The sequence below is a fragment of the Larimichthys crocea genome, chromosome XXIV (genome assembly GCF_000972845.2).
Source record: "Larimichthys crocea isolate SSNF chromosome XXIV, L_crocea_2.0, whole genome shotgun sequence".
Lineage (NCBI taxonomy): Eukaryota > Metazoa > Chordata > Actinopteri > Sciaenidae > Larimichthys > Larimichthys crocea.
Genome location: NC_040034.1, coordinates 7,424,401 through 7,438,993, shown reverse-complemented (window position 1 = coordinate 7,438,993; position 14,593 = coordinate 7,424,401). Strand labels below are relative to the sequence as shown.

General features: G+C 42.4%; 1 protein-coding gene across 1 annotated transcript in view; it reads left to right on the top strand.

The window, feature by feature from the left end:
* The first annotated feature begins 735 nt into the window (after nt 1–735).
* dph6 (diphthamine biosynthesis 6) overlaps nt 736–14,593 on the top strand; it is a 56,266-nt gene continuing 42,408 nt past the window's right edge. The window contains exons 1-3 of the mRNA XM_010735230.3: nt 736–884; nt 1,207–1,298; nt 2,321–2,505. Coding sequence (XP_010733532.3) covers nt 829–884; nt 1,207–1,298; nt 2,321–2,505 — 333 coding nt within the window. The 5' untranslated portion in view covers nt 736–828. The remainder of the gene's footprint in view (nt 885–1,206; nt 1,299–2,320; nt 2,506–14,593) is intronic.

The following is a 14,593-nucleotide window of genomic DNA, read 5'->3' as shown; positions in this document are numbered from 1 at the left end:
TATGTAGCACATGTACATACACATCCTAGTCTGTTACGCTCTGTCTATTGTTTCTTGTCAGACTGTTTTGTCTGAACGTACTTTATGCATTTTATGTAGCCCTTTTGTATTTTCTCTGCACTAGTCCTACAGTAGCTGCACTATGTTTTATGTTTCATGTAGCACCACAGGCCTTGGCAAAACAGTCTCGATTCACTGTGTACTGTGTATATGGCTGAAGTGACAATAAAACCCCTTGACTTGACTTGACTTGATGTGCCCATCGGGTCTGTGTCTGTTTGTCTGTGTGTGCTGTCCTGTTGTTGAAGAGAGAAATACATCTATATATCTATCTATCTATCTATCTATCTATCTATCTATCTATCTATCTATCTATCTATCTATCTATCTATCTATCTAAAAATGTATATAAATTCTTTATAAGGTTTTAGATTTACATCTTGCATAGTTAAATGTTACTTGTTTTTTTATTTCACGGTTACTTGGTTTTTATTTTACTGTTATTTATAAATCTGTAATTCACTTTCTTATTTAAAAATTCTCAATGATTATACTTTCATTTTTAACTTTGAAAAACACTGTACTTTAATAGTTATGGCTACACCTGTTGTGCAAAACAAATTTAACAGACAGAGAGTGAGTGCCAGGGACTGATTTTCTATCAGGCATATTTGAGGGCAGCTCGGCTCATATATATAATCTAAGTGGGTCCTCTAAGAACCCGGAAGCCTCGCTCGCTCACATGTTGTTTACAAGCAGCGGTTGCTAAGCGCAGCGCGGGTTGTCACGTTGTGCACGATTATAACAGATTATAACAGGTTATATTTGATGTCATTTGGCTTTTGGGGCGGAAATAAGAAGATGAAAGTGGTCGCGTTGATCAGGTAAACCGCGCTGCGTTGTTGTTAGTGTTTAAAAGCTCGATAACTAAAGTTTAATGCGGAACAAACGTGTTCCTGTGAGCTCTGAGCTGTTTTATTTCGCTTTATACACCGACTATAAACCACAAACTGCAGCTGTAGTGTGGTAAAGACTGTTTAGATTAAAGTAATTACATCCACACACTGATAAATATTAATGCATATCATTCCCAGATCACTAACCGCACACACACACCCTCCTTCCCTGATAATGTATAGCTCCGCATGTTAATGATTCAAACACAGCTTTACCTCCTGTGCCTTCATTCCTCATGGTGTGTTCCAGTGGGGGCAAAGACAGCTGCTACAACATGATGCAGTGTGTAGCTGCTGGGCACCGGATCGCAGCTCTGGCCAACCTCCGTCCTGCTCACACAGGTGAGGTGTTTTTTTATGTGATCTACAGGGGCTAGCTGGGCTAATGTGGGCCAGCCAGCTGCACTTCTGCAGACTAACAAACTAAAAGCTGCACACAGTCAAAGTGCTGCAGAACTTTTGTGTGCAGGGGTGTACTAGTTGTGTGTGCTGTGGCTTAGAGCTGCAGGGTTCATGTGATTAATGGATGAGTTGATTGACACAAAATTAAATCAAAAATTCTTTATATGGTTCACTAATAAAGACTGTTGCCAGCCTTACATCGTAGTACATTTTTGGGGTTTTGCACAAACAAAGCAAATGAAGACATCCATTTGGTAAATATGAGTTTTTTTTACAGATCAAACTAATCAATTTATCTGTAGTTTGATTAATAATGAGGATAATCGTTTCAGCCCCTGTATGGTTCATGGTATAACACGTTACATCATTGATCATCGAGGTCTAAACATAAATAAATAACATAAATGAAATGAAATGAATATTTATATGAAATCAAACTGAATGGATTACAGTTAAGATGTATTGCTGAACACGTTGTATGTCATTAAATCTTAATCTTGATGTTTATCAGTAAAATATTCATGGTGATGTTTTTTGAGTTTATAATTATAGAAAGTTTTATTTCATGTTGATGTTTTTCACAGTGATTTTTGTTTCATTATGTCAGTTTTTCAAAATAAAGTAAACACTGACATTTTTTTCGTTGTAATGAGTTTGAATAATTTTCATATGTAATTTATTTTACATTTAAACGTTGTTAGATATGATTATTTTACTACATATTATTTTATTTTGGCCCTCGTGGATCTTATTATAACTATGTAGTTGTTCCATACACCTCAAATTGTTGTGTTAAATTGTAAATGTTATAGTCTTCCTGGTTATTTTGTTGCATCTGAAATTGGATGTTTGTTCAACCTTAACTATTTCCAAAAAAATGAAAGCATCACATACTCATCGTTACTGTTTACCTCACACGATCAGTGCTATATCATCTGAACAACTTCTCCTCAATGCCACAGATGAGTTGGATAGCTACATGTACCAGACAGTGGGTCACCAGGCCATAGAGCTGTATGCTGAAGCCATGGATCTGCCCCTGTATAGACGCACCATCCAGGGCTCTAGCCTGGACACCGGCAGAAACTACAGTAAAACAGAGGGGGATGAGGTGGAGGACCTGTATGAGCTGTTGCACCTTGTTAAGGTATGTCTCTCTGTGGATGCTGCCTGACTTTTGGGTTTCAATCCAAGTCCTCTGGCTAACAGGCCTTGAGAGACACACCCTGCTTATTTTTAATGCACACACACACATTTTAATTGATTATTTTCATAATGAGTGATACTTTCATAGCTAACAGTACATCAAACAAACTGAAGGATACTGTGTTACTGTATGTATATACTACATCATTCCAATTAAAAGCACAAACTGCAGCATTTTGAACATATAGGGCAGAAAATCTGCCTGAGTCTGAGAGAGATGAACTTTATTTGCACATACAGAAGAAACAAATCAGCATTTGTGGACCCACCGTTGTCCTCATTCCTGCCACCTGCCAAACTGAAGTCCAACATTCACATGTGTGTTAGCCTCCTTAGAATAATATCTGGGTCTCTTTGTCTTTGCTAAATGTTCCAGTTTCTTTCTACCCACCATGTGTTTGCTTTGCTTTTTTTCCCCCATTTCGTACTGGGCAGATACAGAACAATCGGGTTGAGTAATCCCTTTCCAAAGTATTTGCCACAGCAATATTCTGTTAGACAAGAAACATATTAAACAAAAAAAGCAATATGCACTGGCCTAAACAACTCCTCCTGTAACGTTTGGCGTCAGTTCACTTGGTAACATTTATCCAAAATTATCAGTCTTCTGTCTTTCTATCCGCTTATTGTGGAATTATTCAGCAGCACACAAACATCTAAAGTTTAGGTAGGCCTATTTTTATAAATATATATATATTTTTATATTATTACAGTTATGATGTTATGTGTATGTTAGAAAATAGAGCAATTTAAACAATAGAATATATGCACACACATTCACACACATGCACACAAACCTACATGTGCACAAGTGTATGCACACAGGAGCAATTGAACAAGACTTCCTTGCAAAATGAACAAATTACGTGAATTAATAAAAGCCCGAGACCATATATCTGGAATAAAATGCTATTTTTATTTCCATGTGATGTCAGAGGCCTCACACATTCATGAAACAGAGAGTGAATCTTATTCAGAGTAGTATGACAATGCACCATAATTATGTGAACTCACTATTGCAATGCTTCATTGAGCATATACAAAAGCAGTCATCGTTTTGACTCCTCGCCACCACTGACATATGCTTGACTGCTTCTTAGTGAACGAGCTCTCAGAGCACTACTAAACTTCTCATCTCGGCTAAGGTTCATGACATATGTCACACTGTTGAGATGTTTTACAAGTCATTCTCTGGATTCAGAGTCACTTAGTAGCCCATCAGCACTGTCTCAAAGCAGAGACCCTGCATGTCGAGCTTCATCTGGCCTGCTGTACACTAACAGTACTTAGCATCCATTGTAACGTGCAACCAAGCTGCTCAGGAGATTAAAAAGCCATGTTAGTGCTTTTAGTCTGTCTTACTTAGTATGTCTTGATTTCACTTTCAAAGTGGAGTAAGTTTTCCTTTTATCTTACTGGAAAAAAAAAAGAGTGTGTCTGTTGTATCGGTTAATTAAAGTTTCATGTGTGAAGTTGGAGTGAGGTGCCCTTCAACAACTGGCTTCACAGGAAAAATTCCATTCTTCTTTTTTTATCTCACTTGACAGAAGATCAGATGCAAAAATTAATCACCGAATTAATATTTCATCAAATACCACTTTTGCCAGGACGCTGAGAAAATATTCATTTGATGCCAAATTATGTATGAGACCTCGGTGGTCTGATGTGGTGAAGGGTGGCTGACTGACAGGTTCGAGACAACTGTGTGTGTGTGTGTCTGTGTGCGTTAACACACCGCTGGCACTGCCTGCCTGCCTACCTGACCGCCTGCAGCCATGAGGAAACTACCTGGACGCACACTTCAACAGCAGCAACAGCTCTCCCTGCTGTCAGCGCAAACAGGGTGTGGGATTGATCCCGTGTAACACTTTTTCCCCTCTGCACCTCAACACAGCCTCTCATTTTAGCTTGCAGCATCAAAATTTAAGAGCCTCTTATGGGATAGCGGATAGGAGTTTGTTGTTGAGACGGGGAGTTGGCTTGACGTGGTGTAAATGAGTGAGAGGAGGGAGGGCGCGAGGTGGAGGGGGGGGGTTGCTTGGTTCTTCCTGTAGGTCTGTGTGGAGACATGTTCATCTGGAGCTGAGGGCTGCTCCAGGGCCCCTGCATGTCCGCACACCGCCTGGGTGGCAAGGGCCAGTCAGCCTGCCTCAGGGCATTTCGCGCCCTCTGCCTGACTTTCTTTGTCGTCTTCTGTATAAATCGCAGGCTTTACACATAAGGCTACATGAGAGAGAGCTCTTGTTTGTGTGTTTTCTTGTGAGTTGGCATACATTCACGCAGCCCAATTTCTGGTTTTTGGTCTCTTGTGAGTACTCACTGTCAAATAGTGGACATCTCTGTGGTACTCACACGATGCAATATACCATCTCTGCCTGTGGTCATGGCTCTAATTGCAAAGGGCTGCTAATTTCCCATTTCCAGGGCTTCTCTGGTCTGACCTCACCAGTCAGACGGGCCATAGATCAGGGCAGTTGGACTCTCATGGGGCCCTCACGGGCTAGCAGACCTCCAGTCATCTCCCCGTTTACCCCTCTCACCGTCATCAACAGACCCGCACCATAAACAACAGGCTTCCTCTCTCTCACTGAGTGATGTCAGCCATAAGAATACGACCTTCTTATCTCAAATTTCAAGTCGCTGCTCTAAGAAGTTGCTTTTTTAGCATCCTCGCTTAGTAAACTCATACAAGTCATCGCATCCCCTGTATTTGGAAACTCACACAAATCCGTCACAGCATCTTAAACCTCCTTAAGAAGTCATGAACTTTGGTCACATTCAGTTATATCCAACATGGTTTATATAGCTAAAAATGTATTTTTTCTCCCACCGTAAAGTTTGTGGTGTTGTTGATTGGTGAAGGAAATGATAGAAGCGGGAGAAAGAGAGAGAGAGGAAAAAAACACTTCTTTTGATAATGAGCTGTTAAATCACCCTTACTGGAAAAGAACAGTTTTAGCATGAAAAAATGCGTTCAGTTTGGAAAGTGTGATATTTTGAAAGATTCTTTCTAGCAGTTTGAATTAATTAGAAGTTACAAGATTATATTTGGCAAATGACACTTGAGCTTAGATGAAAGAATTTTTTCTTTTTTTTTTTTTTCTCAGATCCGGAGTTGATGAGTTTTAAGTGGGTTTTTTTTTTTTTTCCCCTCCTCTTCCTTTGCAGTGCTGGCAAACAGACCCGTAGCATGAGCCAACAGTGCCATCTACGGATCAGTCCCAGAAGCTGACAATCCAGAGAGGATCTCTACACTTTGTCCTCTCGGAAAAAAAATGTTTGGAGCCATTCAGAAGATTCAAAGGAAGAGATCATATTCTTCAGAACCATTGTTGATAGAGGGGGTGAAAAAAAAGCTCAATTATAATAGAAAAAATGAGCCGTCCATCCCCTGGCAGTCGTGATAATGGCAGAATGACAATGTGGCCCTATCGTTGGGCTCCTTTGCTCTCATCGCTGGCTGTGTATAGCAGTGTGTCTTTGAAGTTTGTAACCTGATAGACATGCAAGCCACTGCGTACCCCATCCCATCCTGCTAGGTGCTGATCTTTGAACCCGCTCTTTGAGGGGGAGAAATAACAGTTTTGTCAGCAGCGGGGGGGGTGGATCATTCACTTTTGGACATCGCTGGCTGTAAGGCTATATTTTCATAAAACAGATGACGTCCTTATGTACTCTGCCAGGCTTCAAAGGCAAGCTAGAATATAAACACTGTGTAAAAGATAACTCTGTGTAATATAAAACATTTAGATTTGTAGCTTGTAATTCAAACACCCCCTCTTTGTTCGTGTCAAAGTATCCTTGTTTGTGTGGATTCTGAAATCCGATTTCATCGGTTGTGTGTGTCCATACTTCATGTGTGTGGCTGGTCGGCTCTCCTCTGCTGTGATCCGCTCCGATGTGTGATACAGATCAGCAGTGTCAGTCACCCCTGGCTGTAACGCCAGTCCCCCCGTAGGCCTGCAAAACCCCTCATATTAGTCATATCACATCCCTCAAGTCCTTTATCCTTCTCTCTGTGCTCTGTGACCTGACACAGTGGCTCTTTATGCCCCGTGACCCTGCATGTGTGTGTGCGTGCGCCCGTGCACACTCATCTGTTCAAGGTCAGGTCAAATCGGGCCTCTGTTACATGATAACAGGTCTATCTCTGTTCTCCTCGCACACCTCTGCCTCTCTTTTGTGCCCCAGTTTGCCTCCTTTCAACACTCTACAGTAGAAAGAAGTGATTTGCCAAACCCAACTGCAAACTACTTGATGTTGCACACGAGTATGTGTTTTTTTATGTGTTGTTTCATTACACTGTTGCAAGATATTTTGTATTTTTTAAATGTTTTTGAGCGAGAGATGTTGACCTTTTTAAAGAAGCGCGACCTATGTGAACGGCACATGGAGTTTTGGGAAGATGCAACCAGAGCTTCAATCGCTTCGATGTAGTAATAGATAATGTATAAAAATATAGCGACTCTATCGCAGCAACTCCGCAACCTTTGAGCTGATGAATAAAGACAAAGACATTTAAGCTCATTAGAGTGATGAGGAACAATAGATGATATCTACGCACACGTTCCTTTCTGCCAGCTCTAATTAGCCGCACTGTGACATCTCTGTCGTACTGAGACCCGCTTTCGAGAACGATGGAAATGTTACTTTCAAATCTAATTTCCCATCCTGTAATGCATCCGACTTTTCAGAAACATTGTTTGTTTTTTTTCAAAGTTCCTTTATTTTCTGGAGAACTGATATCACGGGTCAGTTAACAGCCACCCCCCCTTTTTTTTATCAAGTAAAACCAGTATTATTTTTTTTTCTTCGTGGAGATGTCTGGGAAAAGTCTTGGAGAGGTGCACTGAGACCTTTAGGCCTTTGTAGATGAAACATTCCTTTCCGTTGGTGTGTGTTAAAACACCTTGTTAAAACACCTTGTTTTTAGTGAGATAATCCCCCCCCCCCCCACCCCTTTCCTCAATCCCTGTTCTTCCTGACCTTTATTACACACACACACACACACACATGCACACACACTCCCCCCCTTCATCCTCAATCTCTACTGCCGCTCCATTATCGACATCAACAGACAAGATTGGGGCCCTCTGAGATCAGCAGAGGCAGCCTGTCCACGAGTCCAAACATTCCCATTCATTCTTCCTCCTCCCTCTCCCTCGTTCCTTCTTTCTTTCTTCTACTCGCATCTTTGTCTCCTTTTTTTGTATTGTCGTCGCACTTTCATCCGGAACCCTTCAGAAGCCCTGGCATTGCGTTGTTACGAGTGCCCTGATGGAGGTGTATCCTGCTGTGTGGAAAGGAGAGAGAGAGGGATTGAAGGAGAGGAGAAAGAAAGGAGGAGGAGGAGGAGGAGGTGGAGGGCAGAGGCTGGCTGGCTGGCTGGCAGGCAGGCGGAGGAATCTCCAGTTGAACCAGGAGCTCTGTGGTATCGATTAGGGAGCCGAGGTGTTGTGAGACAAGTCGTTGAGGAGGGGTGTGAACTATGAAGGAAGGGGAGGGGTGGTCAAAAATCAAACACGCAGCCCCTCTATGATTACCGGCATGGTGCAGCATTAGACGTACATTGGGGGGCTCAACGGGAAAATGGATTTCTTTTAAAAAGCTGCTTAATACATAAATCATGACCTCTGGGGTCACAGCGAGGGTTTAGGAGATCAGATCAATAACAAAGCTAATGCAGGCCTGTTGTAGCTGGTTCGTGGTGCAGAGAGACCTCATAATGGTGTTATTGGAAGTAGCTTACAAGCAGTCTAAAAACCAATGGATAATCACTTTGTAGAAAGTTTGGTTTTATCACATTTAGAGTATGGTATTTATACTTTACTACATGAGCCAGTATAGATTCCTTCATACAGCTGTCTGTCTCTCTGCGTCGCCTCTCTCCATGTGATAGCCATTGTTATCTTTTCCTTTGGTCCGAGACTGCTCGTATTTATGTTGGGTCGCCACAGTGGCAGTGGGGTTGAGATTGCAGGGCTTGTTTTGCACATGAGGAAGGATAGCATTAGCGCTGAGATAATGGCACTGTGCATTGTTCGCTGGCCGTGTGGAAGTGGTGGGACAGGATCTATTAGATGCAGGCCCATTTCCCTCCAACTGACGCTAACAGTCCCCACAAACATTAGATAAAGAGCCTAGCCTCGAGCCTTTGTAATTTGTTTGTATTTTTCTGCTTAATGTACTTTGCTCAATCTTGTTTAGCGATGATGAAAGCTGATAGCCTTATCTCGCCTTGCCAAGGGCATGAGCCACTACCACTGCTTGGTTGAACATTGTTCCAAGGAAGAACGTGTGTGTGTGTGTGTGTGTGTGTTATGGCCTTTTTTTTCTGATTTTTATTTTGATGCTGGATGACTTGTAGATGTTTCTAGAGGTTATTTGCATTTGAGATATTGCCTAATATGTTCTATTATGCAAAGATATAAAAACACCATTGTGGTGTGTGTGTATTACTATAATTTCTCTTGTTTGGTTGCTCAAAATTAAAAATTAAGGGAAATCTGTGATCATTTTCTGAGCCTGACTGGCCAAATCTGATTTGTTGTTTATGTCAATGTTTGTTGGTTGTCAGTTTTTCTTTAAAATGCCTCTAGATGTCTTTCCTTTCAACAAACAACTGTTACTTTTGATTATCAGAGATCTATTGTTACATCTTTGCTGTCACCCTTGATGAAAAAACATTTTTTTAACTGTCTGCTCCCTTTTCTTTTTATAAAATTGCAAAGTTAACCTGAAAATAAGAAGTTAGATTTTATATAACATCCACAGGCCAGCCATCCGTAAGAGTGTGATCCCAGCCCTTTAAGAAAAAATGCGTAATAAAACCCTTTAAACTCACCAGTATCAAGAGCTAGTCTGGCCCAGTACTCCACAGCTGAGCAATAGAGTCTTTCAACTCCCTGCCATTCATCTACTCCAAAATTAAGAGGGCTTTTATGTTTTGTTTTGTGAACCATTCCCCTCAAGAAATATCTTGTGGCAGGCCCCATCACCTCCCGCAGCTAAAGTCATAACTAGCCGTAGCAAAACACTGTCTGGAGTCTGGAGAGTGGGTTAAACCAGCATCATTGCTATATTTTCCTCTAGTCTCTCTCTAGGGAGGGAAGGGGAGGGGTGGTGGAAGGGGGGTTCATAATGTCTATTGGCGCGCTATGGAGGATAGAGGACAGGAGAGCCAAGATGCCAAGAGCCTGGAACCTGATCTCACCAGAAAAACATTTACATTTTGAAGTGTGTGTGTGTGTGTGTTTGTAGGCCAGTGCGTGACTGTGTATATACATGCACGTCAATACATGTGCGTGCATGCACCCTGTGGACTAGGTGGTTGTTATGCACCATGAAAAGCAACTGACATAGTTTACCTCTCTGTGGCATGAGACTTCTTCTTTGATTCTGTCCTGCTCGTTTCCTGTCTCAGACGCTAAAAACACTCTCACCATAGCCAAGTGGGAAATGTTGCTATGACAGAGCTGGGATTATGACTTTGTTTTATGCCCTACAGAAAACTGTTGCCGTCCGATGCTTATTTATTGGAACACCTTATCCTTTTAATGGTAAGGGGCGAGACCTTGAGTGTTTTGGAGGAAGTTACATGACTTTTATGTCATCTTAAAAAAATCCCAATCGATCATCTGAGGGTAGAGGCACAGAATGATAATTTGTTTAATGTAGAAACAACCATTAAAATGTTGCATTTTTCGAGAGCCAGAAATAACTACATTTCTTTGCTTGAATTGCAAGTATTCATGGACATCGATAAACGACCTTATGTCTCCCCACTGCTTCTGAACATTTAGTTTTCCATACGTGTAGATATGGAAAGCCTCCTTGTCCTTGGCCTGCTGAAACTAGGGCTTTGTGCTTGCTTTGGCCAAGGCCCTCTCCCTCCCAGCCTGACGACTGGCTAGGCTTGTGTTTACGTAACCATATATATCTGAGAGGAAACTCGTGAAACGTTAATCTCTCTACTTTTTAACCCTGATGAATTTCTACATTTTCCAGCTGTGCGGCATGGCATATTTATGCTCAAGCTCTATCACTGAAAACAGCCCTGTCATTGTGTATGAATCACTATCCAAGACTAAAGAGTGTGTGTGTGTGTGTGTGTGTGTGTGTGTAAACTTCAGGCTGGGAAACTGTACAAATACAAACTCAGTCATGAAACGCTGCAGTAGTACTGTACCTCCATGGATTAAACTCACAGCTTCGTTTTCATTCTTCTCCGGACTGAAATCGGTGCACGCTGGCCTGTCATTTGTCACATTGCTGTGCGCTGATAAGCTTCCCTCACTCATCGCGCTGATGAGACAATGTCTCATGTCATATCCTCTGTTGACTGGTCACACCTGCATCGTGGCCTCAGCTGAGGATAATACTTTCCTCTATTCTGCTTCCTCTCTCTCCTTCTTGCAACTCTGACCTGCATCAGGAACCCGGTCGGGGTATTCAGGTTTATGAGCAGCTGGCTTTGTGAGCAGTTTGTTTTTCTTATTCTACCACTCCGTATGGTTGCGGACTGACACGTGTTGAGTCATCTCGCTAGCCCATCCATGAGCACAAAGGAAGAGCCCGTCTTTCAACAGCTCCTTCAAACAGACAGCCCCACCAATTTACCAAAGGGAATGTCTCTGAAAGCCTTTTAGAACACGCGTTCGGATGATGTTTGCTTTACAAAGACATTTGCTAAGCTTGCATGTCCGTTTGTTGCTTTATTTTGATGGATCAGTCATTGTACATAGTGTTTGTAGCCTCAGTATATAAAAGTAGCATATAATCATGTAAGAATTGGGTGTAACTTAAAACAATATAATTGGTCCAAACTGTATCCTGTACCATCTGCACACCTCTTCCACATCCTATCTAACTCTGGGAGTCACCTTGCAGTACGGCTGTCTGTACTGAATGGTAATGAGAAAGCTGATTTAAAACAAATAACCAGCGTCTCCTCCTACTAAGCCTACACTAAGCTATCCTGTCAGTTTGGCATGTCTGAGTTGTCAGGACAGCCCAACGTGCCCCAGGACTATGTCCGCATTACATTTAACACAATCGCTTGACCTTAGCTGGCCCTCTCCCCTGTACCACATCTACTTGAGCTGCTACATCAAGGTCTAACCCCCTGTGTGTGTTCCCACCATGTAGGGGAACAGGGGAGAACAATCCCATTACATTACAACAAGCCCAGAGCTGATCTAATGGAGAGAACATTAAAATCATGTCGCGTCCAGTCACTTACTTGATGGATCCTGGGAGAGAGGCATGAAGAGGAGGAGAGATGGCAGGGAAAAAGAGTGTTGGGGAGAAGGGGGAAGGGATAGGAAGCTGTGGGGTGAGAGGTGGTGTCGATATGACTGTACGGATGCGGCAATGGAAAGCTTGTGATGGTACCCCGGTGCCCTTGAGCACCACTTTAATTAATTTCCCCACTTTGTCATCTACCCCACCTCCCTGCCGTCACACGGAAGCATACTACATGCAAGAGGCAGTAATATAATAGAAAGTAGTCAACAACTTTGGACTCGATAAAAAGAGGATTTTGTAATGGAAATTCGTGGCTGTAATAGCCAAGATCTGCCAACACCGGCTTCCTAGTTGTCAGAACAGGCTGAAGCTGGCATGCTGGAAACCCACCATTTTGCAAAATGGGGCTTTGTATTGTTAGGGTGTATAATTAAGACCTCATTGTGACAGCCATTGAGAAAGAGCTAATGAGGGTTCTGATGTATTCCATATGAATATGAATATTGAATTTTTAATATTTTATGGCTTTCTAATTGCCTTGGTTGCTGTTAATGGCTTCGACTGTTGAATATTACCCAGACTGAGTGTGTGGCGTGCGTAAGTACCTAAAATAAAATAGCCGCATTCTCAAGCTGAATTCTTGGCTTTATGATTGTCGTGAGTGTATCTTTGGGGCAGATACATATCTTGTCTGAAGGCATGTCTGTGACTGTGAATACATTTGAAACACTCTTTTACTCCCTTACTAAGATGAATGTATATATAATTACAAAGTATATCGCACACACTACATTGATATAGGGTTTAATGGCCGTATCGTTTCTTTGTGGAGCATGTCTGCTGGCCTTAATCTTCCCCACAGCTGACATCTTAATAACTCAGCCCTCTCCATCTATTTCCACGGGAGACATCCGGATGTTGGGGAAGGATTAGTTTAATGAATTTGACAATTAGTAACAGAAGTTAATGACTGCATGGGGCTAAGTACCCTGATGGACATGGCTGGGGGGACTGAGGGCTTCCATTGCTCTGGGCCATAGATCCTCATTAATAGCTTTTCTGCCTGCTGGAGAGGACAGGGGAAGCCAGGCCAGGCCTTTGTTTAGTCTGCCTCTGAAGGGGCTGCTAGAGGGTTGCACTGTTGCACAACGCCATGCCAGAATTAGTCCCGCTCTGGGCGTGAGTTAATGCAGGGCCTCAGGTCCTGGATCAGGTGAAGCTTCCTTTAATGAGCTAGGGTCATTAAACGTTGAAAAAAGAAAAGTGACATGGAATCGGGGCGGGCAGGGAGCTCTTTCTTCGGCTCTTGTGCCAACAGTCATGAAGAAAGAAAAGTGGCTTGTGGGTCACAAGAGTCCTGATGACCTCTGCCTTGATTTATCGTTATGTTAGCTTCTTACTCAGATTCCACCTTTAATGCAGTCAAAACATCGTTTAGCCGGATAGCTCTCATAAAGATTTTATTATTATTTATTATAATACTGTGCTTCATGAGCTACCTTGTCGCTTTGTCAGGTATTCCCACTATAAACCATTTTGATACATTTTTCAGCTACCATAAAATCAAAGTTTGTATTTTTTATGGTGTCATGAATACACATGAAACAATTCCCATAAAATCCATCAGTTCAGATTTACCTCTTCTTCACAATAATTTATCCCACCTTTCCCACGGAGGATGAGAAAGTATGTCTAGAATTTGTAAAATTGCATGCAGAGCAGCATTAGCTGCCCCCCTCATTCCTGCTCGTCTCCCGGCGATAGCTGTAATGGCGACGAAAACAGAACCGCATCCAAAAATAATCATTTTCCAGCTCGAGCCTCCATTGAAAACAAGGGGGATGTGTGAGAAATATGTCCTGTGTTATCATTTGTGGCGAGTATGCCTGGACTGCATGATGTAATGTAATGAGAGCCAGTGAAAAGAGAAGCCATTTAATTGGTCAAGGCTGAGTTGTACCTTAGAGGCCTGAGGACTTACCAAGAGTGAAGGTGAGACGGAGGGAGCCAGAGAGACAGAAACACAAGACAAACATGTTTGCTGCTGCTCTGATGCTCTGTTATTCTGTCAGGCCAACTGTGGTCCTGCCAAATTCAAAGTCAAGGGACCAAATTGGTGTTGATGTAGCGCACTTCTCCAACACTCTCATCGCTTTTCCTCTTTCTCTCTGTCTCTCCTTATCCCACTCTTTACCTCCTAATATGCCTCTTTAGGAAGTGACAGTTGTATTTAGGGAAAAGGTTATCATTGTATTAGAATAGAGTGCTGGCCCCGAGGCTTACCTAGAATTACATGACACTGCCTGCAGCCCCCTTCGCTCTGTGCTGGGCTGAAATGTTATCAGTCTGACTTAATTACTGTCACTGGGCAGTAGAATTGACTGTAATGTATATTCCAGTGTTGGACACATTGGGGAGATATTAAAACTTGAGTACTGAATCCCAAGTTAAGATCTTTCTGTGTTTAACTTCAGGTCAAAAAGTTAAATTCTCGCCGTGTATTTGCCTGCACGTGTTCAGCTTCTGCTTTATACCTCACATCCTCTGCTGCACCGTAAACACCACACACATACACGTAGCCACACACAGGCACATCCTTTATCTGATTAGCTGGCACGCCTACGTGAAGCTGTGTATGTGTGTTTGCGTGTGTGTGTGTGTGTGTGTGTGTGAGAGAGAGGCACAGTGCATCGCAGCGTCAGGCCCCAGGCAGGGCATGGATTTCATTTAGGAAAGTATCAAAGGTTTACACGCTGTTCGCTTTAATCAGCATGTTTATCAGA